The sequence below is a fragment of the Biomphalaria glabrata genome, chromosome 5, assembly GCF_947242115.1.
Source record: "Biomphalaria glabrata chromosome 5, xgBioGlab47.1, whole genome shotgun sequence".
Classification (NCBI taxonomy): Eukaryota; Metazoa; Mollusca; class Gastropoda; family Planorbidae; genus Biomphalaria; species Biomphalaria glabrata.
The window spans coordinates 15,531,242-15,548,561 of record NC_074715.1 but is presented as its reverse complement, the minus strand read 5'-3'; the positions used below and the strand labels follow the sequence as shown (position 1 = coordinate 15,548,561).

At 34.7% G+C, this 17,320-nt stretch overlaps 1 protein-coding gene and 1 long non-coding RNA gene across 2 annotated transcripts; both read right to left on the bottom strand.

Moving 5' to 3' along the window:
- Positions 1–965: 965 nt before the first annotated feature.
- On the bottom strand, positions 966–12,333 carry LOC129926223 (elongation of very long chain fatty acids protein 2-like). The gene is made up of 5 exons (XM_056028785.1): positions 12,286–12,333; positions 9,985–10,041; positions 6,142–6,256; positions 2,355–2,473; positions 966–1,185 (listed from the first exon to the last, which is right to left on the bottom strand). Exons 1-5 carry the CDS (start codon positions 12,331–12,333, stop codon positions 982–984), a joined length of 543 nt encoding a protein of 180 aa, XP_055884760.1. The 3' UTR covers positions 966–981.
- An 862-nt stretch (positions 12,334–13,195) lies between these two features.
- LOC106076039 (uncharacterized) lies at positions 13,196–17,037 on the bottom strand. Its single transcript, XR_008777906.1, has 4 exons — positions 16,798–17,037; positions 14,642–14,804; positions 13,625–13,812; positions 13,196–13,279 (listed from the first exon to the last, which is right to left on the bottom strand). It is a non-coding gene; the product is annotated as an uncharacterized LOC106076039 (long non-coding RNA).
- Between the last annotated feature and the right edge of the window lie 283 nt (positions 17,038–17,320).

Sequence of the window (17,320 nt, the reverse complement as noted above, 5' to 3'; positions counted from 1 at the left end):
GGAGCTCAGTCTCCAGTGCTGCCATAGTTTTAAAGAAAATGTTTCCAATTTTATTGCTACACAAATAATGAAATGGAACCACACACTTATATAGGCCTGGTATACTGGGATGGACATGGAGATCTCTAGCACTACACAAAAAATGTCGTGAAAAACTTAAAAAACAAAACAAAAAAACCCACCTGAAACAAGGCGTTGTAAACTAAAGTAGTTATATGAAGTAAAGTTTGTTTTTTTATCAACCCTTACCTATATAATCCAACATTTGAAATAGGAGCACTGACGTCTCATAATTATTATTTTGCAATTTTTAGATACATAATCTGGGTCTAGAAAGATCTAGTTAATCAATCTATGTACAGTCTAAAATCATAAGATGATTAAAATCAACAAACGTGAATTATTTCGATCTAGATCTAGGATTTTCAAAACATTATCTCAATGGAAACTAGAAGGAAATGGCTTTATATCATAGTGTTGCGTAAATATATAGTTGTGGGATTAATATTGATAACAGCCCACTCAATTTAAAATACACAAATTGCATTATTTCTAAACTGATTGATACAACTACATATCGTATAAGCTCTCTGGGTTATGTTTTTTAACTCTTTCTCTCCGTAATTATTTTTCCACTTTTTGAAGGAATTCTTCATTTTGCTCATTACTATTTCATTCCCCTGTTATGACTAAGCTTCAATAACTTTGTTGTTTGTTATCAGAAATTGTTGTATTTGGTATAGAAAAAGGGAAATGCATGCTCTTTTTATATAATTTAGAGTCAAGTTTAAAAAATTAAACATTAATTTAATTTAATGAGGTAAAAAATCAACGGTGGTATCGTCGATTAGGAGAGAAGGAGTTAAGTATTAAAACAATGTTGTTCTTGTTTTCCTCGTACGTTAAGACCCTGCGTTGTCAACTGCAAACATAGAAAAGAACCAAAAAGAAAACTGAAGAACCAGTGACTATGCCAACTCTTTATTCATCTTTTCTCTTTATCATCTCTTTGTTGTTGTGCTCAATGTTGCTGGCGCCTCTGATGTAGGATTTGACGTAGAAGTTGAAGAACAACACCAACAGACTGAAGACGTAGACCACCACGAACTTGCCTAAAGTTTTCACGTAGCGGCAGTCGTTGATCTGGTAGAGTAGACACGCGATCAGAAACATCGTCTGCTGGGCCTGGAAGAATGGACATGAAACATATGGAAGTAATCAGTGCTATGGCGGGAGTGTCCGAGTATTTGGATTGGCCAAATAGATTCTGATGTAACCTCCGAGTAAGACCATCAAATGAACGGATGATGACAGTTGAAGTAAGAGTACAAGCTGAAGACTAGACACAAAAGGACGTGTGTATAGTGTAGTCTGGTTGGACTAACTTGGACAAGTTTGGAATAACCTGGACTAACTTGGACTAGTTTGGAATAACCTGGACTAATTTGGACTAGTTTGGAATAACCTGGACGAACTTGGACTAGTTTAGAATAACCTGGACAAACTTGGACTAGTTTGGAATAACCTGGACGAACTTGGACTAGTTTGGAATAACCTGGACGAACTTGGACTAGTTTGGAATAACCTGGGGTAACTTGGACTAACTTGGATTAGTTTGGAATAACCTGGGGTAACTTGGATTAGTTTGGAATAACTTGGACTAACATGGACTAACTTGGACTAGTTTGGAATAAATTGGACTAACTTGAACTAGTTTGGACTAACTTGAACTAACTTGAACTAGTTTGGACTAACTTGGAATAGCTTGGACTAATTTGGACTACCGTGTACTAGCTTGGACTAACTTGGATTAGCTTGGACTAGTTTTCTGAAGTAGTCAAACAATCATTCGATAGTTAGTTTATTATTAACTCATTAGAGGCGCGGTGGCAGAGTAGTAAAGCGCTTGGCTACCAAACAGAGGTTTCCGTGGTTCGAATCCTAGTGAAGACTGGGATTTTTAATTTTGGGAACTTTATAACTATTCTTTGTCCACCCAGGTGTAATGGGTACCTGGCGTTAGTTGGGGAAAAGTAAAGGCGTTTGGTCTGTGAGAATCCCCACTAGGCCCCCACAAGAGAATCCCCAAAAAATGAGTGTCCCAAATTTGTTTTTACATTAAATATAACGCCATTATCTCATGTCATGATGCCGAATGACATAATGCAGGAGCCCCTAAAGAAGTCAGCCCCCCATCCTCATGGATCAGAAGCTACGCCACTGTAACAAACTGTAGTTTTAATATTATCATTGCTCACTTTTCAATAATCTAAAAGTTCAATGATTTCATTGAACGGTGAAAGTGAAAAATATCATAGAGCTTGATGGAATAACAAAAAAATATTACTACGTACGATTTGTATCATGGTCAGATATTTCTTGCAACTGGACATGTTGTAGCCCAGGGTGGTCAAGGCGTAGTACGTGTACATCAACGTGTGGACGAATGTGTTCAAGAGAGGAAACAGAATCACTGAGGAGGAGGACATAGAGAGACTTAACATTGCAGTACAACCTACAATGTACACTTCACAAAGTGTCACGATAATACAATGCTTGTAGAAAGTTATATTTATAATTGATGACAAATGGATGAAATTATATATATATTGCTGAATGAATTCAAGATTTATATTTCAATCTAGCGATACGAATAGTCGTTAATATAATTAAATAACAATTGGCTTCTTATCCACAGCAGTTTCTGACTGAACATGTGAAATTCAATGATCTAAGCATATTCATTGTCTCTATAAATTTAAAAAAAAACACAGAAAAAAAAACACACTTGTAGATTTGTTACTTTCCACAATATTTTATGTTTCCTAGTCTAGTATTAAAATCTCTACTTCATCATTTTCGACAAACTTGTAAAAGTGTTTAAAGTTTATAAAGAGGTTTAGAATGAAAGGTGAATGAAGGTGGCTGAGTGGTAAAGCATTTGGCTTCCATAACGAGGAAACCTGGGCTCGAATCCTGGTGAAGACTGGGATTTTTAATTTCGGGATGTTAAGGTCCACTCAGATCTATTGGGTACTTGGTGTTAGTTGGTGAAAAGTAAAAGCGGTTGGTCGTTGTGCTGGCCACCTGCTACCCTCGATAACTGTGGGCCACATAAACAGACGACCTTTACATCATCTGCCCCATGAAACACATGGTCTGAAAGGGAAACTTTTGTATATAATGAAATCTTTTCTGTGAATAACATTTGGTATAGATAAGCTTGACTACAAGAGCGCTTTCAGCTCAGGCGGCAAAAAGTTGGTTAAAAGAAGAGATAAGCATTATTTGAAGAAAATTATGAATTCGCCCTTTAAAAAATCGCAATGAAACCAAAGGTATATGTTCACTTGCATACTCAGAGAAAGTAACCCAAATGGCTAAACTGGGTTTGAAAGGGAGCACGAAATAGGTTTTAAAAAATACATATAATGAAATGGATAACTATTTTTTATGACAACAAATTCCCTGGCTAGAAGACGAGATCCAGGACTTGAAGCCTAGACGATACTCGTCAATGTTCAAAGATTTTATATTTCCCTCCCCCCCCCCCTTCGTCCATACTACCTAGTTGGCAGATGTTAAGTCATCTGTTTCAATGGCAGACCTTTCCAGATGGTGGCCAGCACAACGACCAACCGTATTTACTTCCCCAGTATAGGCCTATGTCAGCTACCAATTAGATCTGGGTAGACTCGTGGGCGTCTTAAAAATCCTGAAATTCAAATCAGTCTTCAGCGATATTCGAACCCAAGACACCTAGATTCGGAAGCTAAGCGCCTTACCATTCAGCCATCATGCTCCCAATATATCGTTTAATTTCCACTCTATAATATAAACTCATTTTCTTAATGATAACATTGAAAGAGGCGCCAGTTTGAGAACCTATTATTGAAACGAATTTTCTGTTTTCAAGAACAATCTAAGCTCAACACTTGAAGATTAGAATCTATTTATCTCTATTTATCTCTATCTCCACTTAAATTTATCTTTCTTTATCTATATTTATATCTATTTTTCTTCATTTTTCTTCATTTATCTATATTTATCTCTATTTGTCTCTGTAACTCTTTTTATTTATCTCCATTTATCTTTATTTATCTCTATAGTTCTTTTTATTTCTATTTATTTTATTTATCTTTATTTATATGTATTTATCTCTATTGGTCTGTATTCATCTGTATTTCTATATATTTATCTGTATTTATCTCTATTTATCTGTATTTATCTCTATTGGTCTGTAATAAAAAGGGACGTGTATCTGTTACTTGCTTTCTAGACTAATACGTAGTTGTGAAACAGATCTAGCTTTAGGCTGACTAAGACGTAGTTGTAAAACAGATCTAGGTTTAGGCTGACTAATACGTAGTTGTAAAACAGATCTAGCTTTAGGCTGACTAATACGTAGTTGTAAAACAGATCTAGCTTTAGGCTGACTAAGACGTAGTTGTAAAACAGATCTAGGTTTAGGCTGACTAATACGTAGTTGTAAAACAGATCTAGCTTTAGGCTGACTAATACGTAGTTGTGAAACAGATCTAGCTTTAGGCTGACTAATACGTAGTTGTAAAACAGATCTAGCTTTAGGCTGACTAAGACGTAGTTGTAAAACAGATCTAGCTTTAGGCTGACTAATACGTAGTTGTAAAACAGATCTAGGTTTAGGCTGACTAAGACGTAGTTGTAAAACAGATCTAGCTTTAGGCTGACTAAGACGTAGTTGTGAAACAGATCTAGCTTTAGGCTGACTAATACGTAGTTGTGAAACAGATCTAGCTTTAGGCTGACTAATACTTAGTTGTAAAACAGATCTAGCTTTAGGCTGACTAATACGTAGTTGTAAAACAGATCTAGCTTTAGGCTGACTAAGACGTAGTTGTAAAACAGATCTAGCTTTAGGCTGACTAATATGTAGTTGTGAAACAGATCTAGGTTTAGGCTGACTAATACTTAGTTGTAAAACAGATCTAGCTTTAGGCTGACTAAGACGTAGTTGTGAAACAGATCTAGCTTTAGGCTGACTAAGACGTAGTTGTGAAACAGATCTAGGTTTAGGCTGACTAATACTTAGTTGTAAAACAGATCTAGCTTTAGGCTGACTAATACTTAGTTGTAAAACAGATCTAGCTTTAGGCTGACTAATACTTAGTTGTAAAACAGATCTAGCTTTAGGCTGACTAAGACGTAGTTGTAAAACAGATCTAGCTTTAGGCTGACTAAGCGTTGCAATGCATACATAGAGGGTGGGCGGGTTATGGTGAGCATAGAGAGCAGTCATTGAGACTTTCATTACCAAAATTTAAATATCGGGCATAGTCTGAGGGTAAATACTTCTAATGTACTTAACTTTATTAATGTTGGTTTGTGACCTTTAAGAGTCAGTGTCAGTGGCAAACTCACGCTACAATGGACAATCCCAGATCTTTACAAAGCTTATATTAACTTTTATATTAACTTTATAAGTCTGGTACACATTTTTTACACGTTTTATCTCCCACTTCTTATTCTGGGATCAAATTGAAGCTTAGAGTTATTATTCGTAGCCCATAAAAATACACCAAACAAAAAACCCAAACCAATTAGATCATCAATTAGTGGTAATTAATATTATTTTATTAAAAGGGAGATAAACCTTCCAGTATTGAGAGAGATAGTGGGGATTTTGAGGATCTTCCCATCAAACAAACTTTGTTTATTATACGTCTATTTATATTTTGCTTGTTTTAGAACTTAGGACATTGGCGGCCACACCATTTTGTTTGTAAAACCTTGTTGACATAATGCATTATTCATTTTCAATACTTGACGAATCGTCACTAAAATCGTTGAGTTGATTGGAACCGAGCCTCTATGACTCTTTAACTTAGTTACACAATCTGGACAGGATACAGCTCTCGGGCCATAAGTTAGGCAATACTGTCCAAGGACATCTGACTGTTGTAATAGCCACCACCCACCTAGAGAGAGAGAAATAGAGAGGAGAAGAAGAATAGGAGAAGGGAGGGAGAAATAAAGAAGAGAGAAAGAGAGAGAGAGAGCAGTTGTGAGAGAAAAGAGAAAGTTAGGTGAGAGTCACCAACGTTGTCAAAATCTATGTATTTATATATAAAAACAAACGAAACAAGAAATGATTCTATTTACCTGGACCTCGAGGTAGAAATCTCAGTCCCAGCCACAAGATGATAACAGTCAGGGCATGGTGGTAGACGTGAAGAAATGTCAGCTGACGGAAGTGTTTCCGTAGAATGAAAAACATCTAAATCAAGGTAGAAAACATCTTTTTAAAAAAAACACAAGTTATTTCCCTAAATCGATATCAAAGTAATTACCATTAATTAATTGACGCATTGGTTGCTTTTGTTTATTGATGTATATATTGCTTGGTACAATAAATAATTGACGCATTGGTTGCTTTTGTTTATTGATGTATATATTGCTTGGTACAATAAATAATTGACGCATTGGTTGCTTTTGTTTATTGATGTATATATTGCTTGGTACAATAATTAATTGACGCATTGGTTGCTTTTGTTTATTGATGTATATATTGCTTGGTACAATAAATAATTGACGCATTGGTTGCTTTTGTTTATTGATGTATATATTGCTCGGTACAATAATTAATTGACGCATTGGTTGCTTTTGTTTATTGATGTATATATTGCTCGGTACAATAATTAATTGACGCATTGGTTGCTTTTGTTTATTGATGTATATATTGCTCGGTACAATAATTAATTGACGCATTGGTTGCTTTTGTTTATTGATGTATATATTGCTTGGTACAAGAATTAATTGACGCATTGGTTGCTTTTGTTTATTGATGTATATATTGCTTGGTACAATAATTAATTGACGCATTGGTTGCTTTTGTTTATTGATGTATATATTGCTTGGTACAATAATTAATTGACGCATTGTTTGCTTTTGTTTATTGATGTATATATTGCTTGGTACAATAATTAATTGACGCATTGGTTGCTTTTGTTTATTGATGTATATATTGCTTGGTACAATAAATAATTGACGCATTGGTTGCTTTGGTTTATTGATGTATATATTGCTTGGTACAATAAATAATTGACGCATTGGTTGGTTTTGTTTATTGATGTATATATTGCTCGGTACAATAATTAATTGACGCATTGGTTGCTTTTGTTTATTAATGTATATATTGCTCGGTACAATAAATAATTGACGCATTGGTTGCCTTTGTTTATTGATGTATATATTGCTCGGTACAATAAATAATTGACGCATTGATTGCCTTTGTTTATTGATGTATATATTGCTTGGTACAATACTTAATTGACGCATTGGTTGCTTTTGTTTATTGATGTATATATTGCTTGGTACAATAATTAATTGACGCATTGGTTGCTTTTGTTTATTGATGTATATATTGCTTGGTACAATAATTAATTGACGCATTGGTTGCTTTTGTTTATTGATGTATATATTGCTTGGTACAATAATTAATTGACGCATTGGTTGCTTTTGTTTATTGATGTATATATTGCTTGGTACAATAATTAATTGACGCATTGGTTGCTTTTGTTTATTGATGTATATATTGCTTGGTACAATAAATAATTGACGCATTGGTTGCTTTTGTTTATTGATGTATATATTGCTTGGTACAATAATTAATTGACGCATTGGTTGCTTTTGTTTATTGATGTATATATTGCTTGGTACAATAATTAATTGACGCATTGGTTGCTTTTGTTTATTGATGTATATATTGCTCGGTACAATAAATAATTGACGCATTGGTTGCTTTTGTTAATTGATGTATATATTGCTTGGTACAATAATTAATTGACGCATTGGTTGCTTTTGTTTATTGATGTATATATTGCTTGGTACAATAAATAATTGACGCATTGGTTGCTTTTGTTTATTGATGTATATATTGCTCGGTACAATAAATAATTGACGCATTGGTTGCTTTTGTTTATTGATGTATATATTGCTTGGTACAATAATTAATTGACGCATTGGTTGCTTTTGTTTATTGATGTATATATTGCTTGGTACAATAAATAATTGACGCATTGGTTGCTTTTGTTTATTGATGTATATGTTGCTCGGTACAATAATTAATTGACGCATTGGTTGCTTTTGTTTATTGATGTATATATTGCTCGGTACAATAAATAATTGACGCATTGGTTGCCTTTGTTTATTGATGTATATATTGCTCGGTACAATAAATAATTGACGCATTGGTTGCCTTTGTTTATTGATGTATATATTGCTTGGTACAATACTTAATTGACGCATTGGTTGCTTTTGTTTATTGATGTATATATTGCTTGGTACAATAAATAATTGACGCATTGGTTGCTTTTGTTAATTGATGTATATATTGCTTGGTACAATAATTAATTGACGCATTGGTTGCTTTTGTTTATTGATGTATATATTGCTTGGTACAATAAATAATTGACGCATTGGTTGCTTTTGTTTATTGATGTATATATTGCTCGGTACAATAATTAATTGACGCATTTGGTTGCTTTTGTTTATTGATGTATATATTGCTTGGTACAATAAATAATTGACGCATTGGTTGCTTTTGTTTATTGATGTATATATTGCTTGGTACAATAAATAATTGACGCATTGGTTGCTTTTGTTTATTGATGTATATATTGCTTGGTACAATAAATAATTGACGCATTGGTTGCTTTTGTTTATTGATGTATATATTGCTTGGTACAATAAATAATTGACGCATTGGTTGCTTTTGTTTATTGATGTATATATTGCTTGGTACAATAATTAATTGACGCATTGGTTGCTTTTGTTTATTGATGTATATATTGCTCGGTACAATAATTAATTGACGCATTGGTTGCTTTTGTTTTTTGATGTATATATTGCTTGGTACAATAATTAATTGACGCATTGGTTGCTTTTGTTTTTTGATGTATATATTGCTTGGTACAATAATTAATTGACGCATTGGTTGCTTTTGTTTTTTGATGTATATATTGCTCGGTACAATAATTAATTGACGCATTGGTTGCTTTTGTTTATTGATGTATATATTGCTCGGTACAATAAATAATTGCTTTAAATTTCGACTTCCTCCAAGAATGGGTATGGGAACTAAACCCTACACATTTAGCCATATATGTGAATACTGATGGGTTAATTTCATTTGCTGATTTCAAACAAAATAATTAATTACCAGTAATTAATTGACTAATTGGTTACTTTTAAAAAAAAAAAGATTCATGTCTTGTTAACTCTACCGCATAATTTTACAAAGTTTCAACTTGATCCGAGAATGGGTGTGGGAGAAAGAACGTGAACACACTTTTTACCAGACAGACAGACGACAAACCGAGTAAATTGATAAAAGCTGTGTAAAAAAGTGAACCATTTTCTGCTCAAATTTAGTTGTCTTTTTTTGTTCGTATAATTATGCAATTAATGTAAATAAAACATTAATTTCCGTTAAAACGTATCAAAACCATATAAATCTATTATGTTTGAGATTATGTACAAACTGTCTGTCTTTTTTTTTGTCAAACATACAAATAGGACAGAAAGAGGACATACAAATAGGACAGAAAGAGGACATACATACAAATAGGACAGAAAGAGGACATACAAATAGGACAGAAAGAGGACATACAAATAGGACAGAAAGAGGACATACAAATAGGACAGAAAGAGGACATACAAATAGGACAGAAAGAGGACATACAAATAGGACAGAAAGAGGACATACAAATAGGACAGAAAGAGGACAGACAAATAGGACAGAAAGAGGACATACACATAGGACAGAAAGAGGACATACAAATAGGACAGAAAGAGGACATACAAATAGGACAGAAAGAGGACATACAAATAGGACAGAAAGAGGACATACACATAGGACAGAAAGAGGACATACAAATAGGACAGAAAGAGGACATACACATAGGACAGAAAGAGGACATACAAATAGGACAGAAAGAGACTCACCGTGTCCATGAATTCAATGAATTTAGAGTACAACACAATAAAAACTGATGTTTCTGCCTGAAGTTCACATGAAAATTAGGAAGTCATTAATAATAATTGATATATAGCGCTACTTTCATTCTTAGAGTACGCTCAGAGTGCTATGTTCCAATCTCAGGACCAGTGGGTGGGGAGTGGGTATCTGGGAGAAGGTTTTCCATGCTGCCTTTAGGCGCTCAATAAACACAACTATGCTTGAGTCGGGTGTCGAACCTCGAGCCCCCTTCATAGGTAGCCAAGCCAAGCCAAGTTCAAGTGTAGTTAACCTCTCGACAATGCTTATTATGAGAACAATAATTCGAATTCAGACCAATTCACACCACTTTTACAACACTGTTATCTGAAGCAAAAAGTGACTTGATTTTTCGTCGTAATTTGAGGCGAGGGCATCTGTAAGCATCACCCGTTGAAAGTAAATTACACCATTGTTTATACCAGTTGTGGGCAAATTACTGCTCTCGGGCCACATGCGGCCCGAAGACACCTGCAGAAATTAGGTGTTCCCACCGATTATACTTATAAAAAATGCATATATATTAACTAATAATTTAGAATATCTATAGAAATTATTGAATCTTGCAATTTTTGTGATGAAGAGGCTAAAGAAACATTGTCCTATTTCTCCAGGCAAGTGAAAACAAGTTTTGTCATTTTTTTACCTTTGCTGAAATAAGAAACTATTTCTAATGAAATAGATAAAATGTAAAAGACTTATTATGGATTCTTTCATTGTGGAATTTTAAGACGTTAAGAATTCGGAACCAACTTTTAGAACACTCAGTTCACCATTTAGTGCATGTAATGAGAGGACGTAGGCCTACCTTCAAGCACATTATGACCTAATAGAGAAATTCAATTCAATTCTTCCGCTGGAGTTTACAATTTATGGGTGCCAGAAGCTGCATTCCACATTAAAAACAAACTTTGCAATATTTGGGTCCATATAAATCTGGGATCAAAGCTTTTTGTTTTGTTTGAAAATAAACACGATTAAGAACAGGTCGATGCTGGCAAATTATTTTGAAAGCAGTCACGAGGATAACAACAAGTAAACTAGTTCCACAGTAACCGAACATTATGCACGAGTGTAAACAGTTAAATACTTCACATTAAATTCAACTATATATTTGCGGCAAAATGTTATGATGTAAAGGGCCGCAGTCATGGATATTGGTAAAATTAGTTTCGGAAATTGCTAACTCTTGTTGCAGTTCCTCAACTGGGAGTGTAAAACAATAATATGTTAATTTAGAATAAAGTCCAAAAGTGAATTAAAAGACATTATACATAGTTAGCTATCGTATTTTTCTCAGTTGTAATATGCGAACTCATTTTCCACATTTTTTAATGCGGCCCTTGATAGAAAAAGGTTGCCCACCCCTGGTTTATACTAGAGACATCCTTTTACCCCATCATTTGTGGGGAGTTCATCTTAATTATCGACATCCAGTTTATGATAGCTTAGACTAGTGATGCTCAAAATACGGCCCGCGGGCCAGATCCGGCCCGCGACGTGGTTCTAACCGGCATGCCGAAATGTCGGCATAAAGTGTAGAAAATCCCCCCCCCCCTTTTTCCAAAAAAAAAATAAATATATTTTTACCTACGTTAGGGCCCTCAATTATTCAATGATGGATTGGTACCAGGACCTTTAACATTTGTGCGTTTATGAACTAGAACTCTGAATATAGAATCTAAGGGAAAAATGAACGGATCTCTCCTTTTGTGGAACATGATAATAAGCCAAAGTATTTAATATGTATATAAAGGGTGAAAGGGTGGGCTGTTTTTTAAAAAAAAGAACAACATATAATCGGAATTATGAAACAAATATGGCGCATTCTTGGTTTGAGCCGCGAATAAAAGATTGTTAAACTACGCTTTGAGATTGAAGGATCGATGGGAATATTTAAAAAGATAAAAAGACAATCTTCAAATATCCCATTATTTAATGTAAGTACTAGATCTACGGGTTTCTAAGCAAATAGTTTCAAGCCAATTTCATTTCCTTTCCTATTCGTTGACGCGGCCCGCGACACGAGTGTCGGAAATTAAAATGGCCTGCGGGTCGAATTAGGTTGGGCATCACTGGCTTAGACAATGTAAAATGTTGGGCCTTAAAAAAACGAAACAAATTTTCTTCATAAAATGTCTTTATTTCATTTTGTTCTCTTCCAATGACAACTTCGTACTTTACATTAAAGATTCACTCCTAAAGATTATATTATAATAAGTAGAGTGAAACTAAATATGAAGACTTACCCAGTATTTCTGTGGATTCAAGAACAGAAAGCTCATGTTAGTATGCATGTTTATGTACATATATTGTACAATTATTTTTACAAATGTAAATTTAGAAAATAAATGGATGTTAAAAAAATACCTCGATGAAGTTCAAACCCTCTTTTAAAGTAGGCCACTGTTTTTCCATAACGTAATTTGAATGTCAATGTCATGAATTAGACACTCAGACTTATAAGCGACCATTCTAAATAAAAATATCCTCTTGGGTATCCGATTTGAACTATCTCCTGCTCTTTCACCTTCACTTTTAGTCTGTTGGATCTGTTATTCTTCTTCCTGGAACTGTTCCCTGAAGGAAGGCCTTTGCGAGCCCTGAGTACCTTGTGAGATGACTGAATTTACGTTTTCTGAAGCATTAATCCTGTTTCTTATCTCTTCATTCGTGTTGCGGTCTATGTTGGTGAAACCTAAGATCTTTCTGCAGCATCTTACAATTCTTAGTTATATCGCTAGGATCCTCTGCAGCCAGTGTCCAAGATTCGCATGCGAATGTGGCCATGACCAGTCTGATTTTAGTGTCGAGAGCTATGCCCTTGTCGGTCCAGATTGTTTTGAGTTTTGCAAGTGCTGCTGTGGACTGGGCACTTTTTGGCCAATAGTTCAGGTTTGGTTCCTTCAATAGCTTCAAGATATTTAAAACTACATACACTTGTCAGTTTTTCGCCCTCAATGCTGATGTCCCTTTTAAAGCCCTGTTAGCTATTGGTCATAATTTGTGGTTTTTCGACATTGATTAGCATACCATATGCAGCGGATTTCAAAATGTATTTACAACTAACCTACAACTCTAAAGGAACATCTACTCCCTACTAGTACTTTATATTGACACAGATAGTTTGTAATTGATAAAGAAAAAAAAAAAACTTACAAAAGGAAAATCCTCTTCCAGTTCGTAAGTTATCCAATGAGTGCAGACCAAAGAAAAGCCAAACCGCGACACGTAGAAGATCATCTGAGGCACACATGAAAACATTCAATGGTCATTCTATTGTCATTTTGTCATTTGTCTGTCTGTGTGTCTGTTAATAACAATCTTCTAATTAGAGCGTGAACTGAGAGAAAGCAACACTTGAAATACTAAACATCGCAACTCTCAAAGCAACAACACCTAAAGAACAGTATATATTTTAAAGATAACTATTGTTAGCCTGAACGTAACCTCTAGTAAATAGGAACACATTTCTATTTAAAATAATCCAAGAAACGTACTATTTTTTAGAGACTTCTCCAAAGCGCCTGAGTCTGAGCAAGAGGCTAATGTTTCAACACAAACTTAGGCACATATATATTTCCTTACCCAGCTAAAGAGATATAATGACAGTAAGACCATGAAACAGTTGTAAGCCAGGATAACTTTCTTCAACTCGAAGGCGTCCCTTCGTCTCATCCATAGCGAACCGAAACAAATACAAATCAAATAAAGCGTCACGATGGACAACACTGGCAGGGGCGAGTCCATCAGTGGGTACCCATCAAATCTTGGATCTGTGCAATATTAGAAGGAAAGCTATCATGATTATCATGTTATTATTCTGCTCTGCAGTGGTTCTTATGGTGTGCGATAGTGCAGTATCGAACGCGGGACACAGATGGTTGATACTAGTTGATAGACAGATTGTTGATACTAGTTAGTTGATAGAATAGATTTTTGATACTAGTTGATTGACTAGATTTTTGGTACTAGTTGATATAATAGATTGTTGATACTAGTTGATATACTAGATTGTTGATACTAGTTGATTGACTAGATTTTTGGTACTAGTTGATAGAATAGATTGTTGATACTAGTTGATAGACTAGATTGTTGATACTAGTTGATTGACTAGATTTTTGGTACTAGTTGATAGCATAGATTGTTAACACTAGTTGATAGAATAGATTGTTGATACCAGTTGATAGACTAGATTGTTGATACTAGTTGATAGAGAGACTGGATTGCCGAGACTGTGTCTAATTTATGTGAATCTGTCTGTGTGTTCAGATGCATATTAAACTAGTATTATTGTCTATCTTCTTGCCGTTAAGATAAAATGTTATGATATTTTCAAGGTACAGAACAATCAATAGTTTTTACAAAATTCAGAGTTTTAATTTGTATACAAAAAACAATATGGCCGCCGTTACCATGACAACCATCATTCTAAAAAACCTTTTTTTAGCATTATTTATTTTAGAATATCATTATATGTTACCATAACACATTTCAAAGGTCTAGCTTTAGAAATAACAAAAGTAAGATTTTCAGGGATACCTCCCCTTAAGAATAACATAATAACAACAACAACATTGAGTTAGAATCACATTTTGAACATACCTTTAAATTCCATTATCTCTTGGTACCACCGACGCCATTCCTTCATTTGTAACCACGGAGTGATTGTCACATCAATACACATTCTGGCAAGACTTTAGATCACAGAATCTGGTTCGTTTTTTTAAATATTGTACAATAGATTCTCTACCCCTTGTTGCTCTTGCTGGAAATGAAGAAAACAACAACAAAAATAGGCAATTATTTTACTATATCTTATCTTATAAATTACAGACGTTACTTTAAAAGAGAAGATAATAATCCTACGCATTTCACGTGTCAATCTCGTCAATAATGTTAATCAGTGAATTAAACTCTGCTAAGTTGGTTTTTCATGTAACACTATCATTTCTCTAACGGTATTAGGAATGAAGGAGCACTTGTACGAATTTGTCCTAGCATATGGACTAAGAAATGTGCCTCTATCTTTGTGTCTTTCTGAGTATTTGATTACGTTTGTTTTTTCTATTTGTCAATGACAGTTTCGTTTCTCTATATATCATAGATACTTTATTTTTGAGTCTTCTATCCTAAATTGTCTCTAAATTAAATGAGTTTACTAATGGTGTTACTCACATCAAATGTGAATATATCTTTAGAAACAACAATGAAGTTCCAAGATAGACACTCTAAGTAATAATTCTTACAAGTGCTACTTAATTCCTAGTGAGCAGGAACGAGTTGCCTGAATCAGCCAGGAAAACCAATGACTTAGCAGAGTTTAAGTGTCTTATCTTATCTCATCTTATATATATATATATATATATATATATATATATATATATATATATATATATATATATATATATATACATATATATAATTCTCTTCTTCCCTAATCAGGTCAAACAAGAAGTAAAGCAAAGATCACTCTCTTATTTCTGCGGATAGTCACGCCACGTAAAAAAACAAAAAAAAAAGGGGGGGGGGGAGAACATGTTTTCACAACTCGCTACGGATGGCTGCGCGCTGGACTGTCAAACCCTGCCCGCTCCCATCCCTTGCGGGAGGTTTGGACTAGGAAGTAAACTATCGTCAACTCTAAAGGAACATCTGAAACAAGTGAAACATTTTTACAAACACTAAATAGCAGGGCCGGACTTAAGCATTGTGGGGCCCCATTCGAAACGGATTTCGCGGAGCCAAGCTTGGGTAGGGAAGCGGACAATAAGTGAAATTTAAGAGTTTGTATTAGAAAATAAATTCGTCTATGCATTTTATTCATTCTTTACTACTTACAGAATTACTTTTTGCGTGTATCGAAGTCATACAGTATATCATAATAATTCTGTTTCCCACATAGATCCCGCTCAATAGCAAGAATAAACAAATGTTTCAATCTATCTTTGAGAATTGTTGACCTCAAGTAATTCATCATTAGTTTGAGGCGCGAGAAGCTTCTTTCACCAGATTATACAATTACGCCTAATGCATAATGCCGTTTTTATTAATAGCGCGTAGGATTGAATGACACCCCAAAATGACAACTTTTTTCTATGTATTTCCGTATATTTTAAGGACTTTTTCGTATATTTTGCAATTTCGGGAGATTTCCAGGAGCTCCTGTTAAATCGACAGGAGTGCTCGGAAATCTGTTTTAAGTTATAAAATGGTTTAATTTAATAATTTATACACCTTGAATTATCGCGGGTTCCATGAAAGTGCGGATCCTTCGATAACATAGGTTGCAGTGGCCTAAGACCGGCCCTGCAAAATAGCGGTGTATGCTATGCCGCCGGTCGACTAGTCTTATATAATACAGACGTTACTTCAAAAAAGAAGATGATTACGTCCTACGCGTCATGCATTTAGTCATGCATATTAACCAATGACTTAAATTCTGCCAAGTCACTGGTTTTCCTGGCTAGCTCAGGCAACCCATTCCATGCTCTAATAGCACTAGGGAAGAAGGAGCATTTGTACAAATTTGTCCTAGCATATGGAACGAGAAATGTGCCTTTATCTTTGTGTCTTTCTGAGTATTTTATTAAATTTTGTTTTTGTATTTGAAGATTATGGTTCAGTGTTTTTTTTTATGTATAACTGAAATGCACTGAACTATTTACACATCGATAGCTGTAGGACGAAATAACTGTATATGTTTATATGTAAACCAAAGTGTAGATATTTTATTGAAAGATGAAATGAAATATACTTACTGTGTTTATTAATTAAAGTTAAACACCCCAAAATGTTTTAAAACAATGGAGTATAACGTTCGTTTCTCAAGTCACACAAAGGGATGCATCAATAGTTAACAACGTTTGAACTTCTATTCTTGAATATTACCATTCGTGTACCTCCTTATAATTTATGCAAATATCCTAATCAAGCGCAGATAACCTGGTCCGACCTCATGAGGAGTAAGAGAGTCAGACTACATAATGTTGCAATCACACATTCACAAAAGTATAGTCCAGGCCCCGAGTGAGCTTGTGGTTGTTCTAATCTCACAAAAGTATAGTCCAGGCCCCGAGTGAGCTTGTGGTTGTTCTAATCTCACAAAAGTATAGTCCAGGCCCCGAGTGAGCTTGTGCTTGTTCTAATCTCACAAAAGTATAGTCCAGGCCCCGAGTGAGCTTGTGCTTGTTCTAATCTCACAAAAGTATAGTCCAGGCCCCGAGTGAGCTTGTGGTTGTTCTAATCTCACAAAAGTATAGTCCAGGCCCCGAGTGAGCTTGT

Bases quoted from the DNA above. Each gene is read 5' to 3' on its own strand.
- LOC129926223 (XM_056028785.1), bottom strand. From the start codon at position 12,333: ATGCATACTAACATGAGCTTTCTGTTCTTGAATCCACAGAAATACTGG. The intron at 10,042-12,285 runs GTAAGTCTTCAT...TGTGAACTTCAG, and splicing joins TGAATCCACAGAAATACTGG to GCAGAAACATCAGTTTTTAT. The intron at 1,186-2,354 runs GTACGTAGTAAT...CCATTCTTCCAG, and splicing joins ATCTGACCATGATACAAATC to GCCCAGCAGACGATGTTTCT.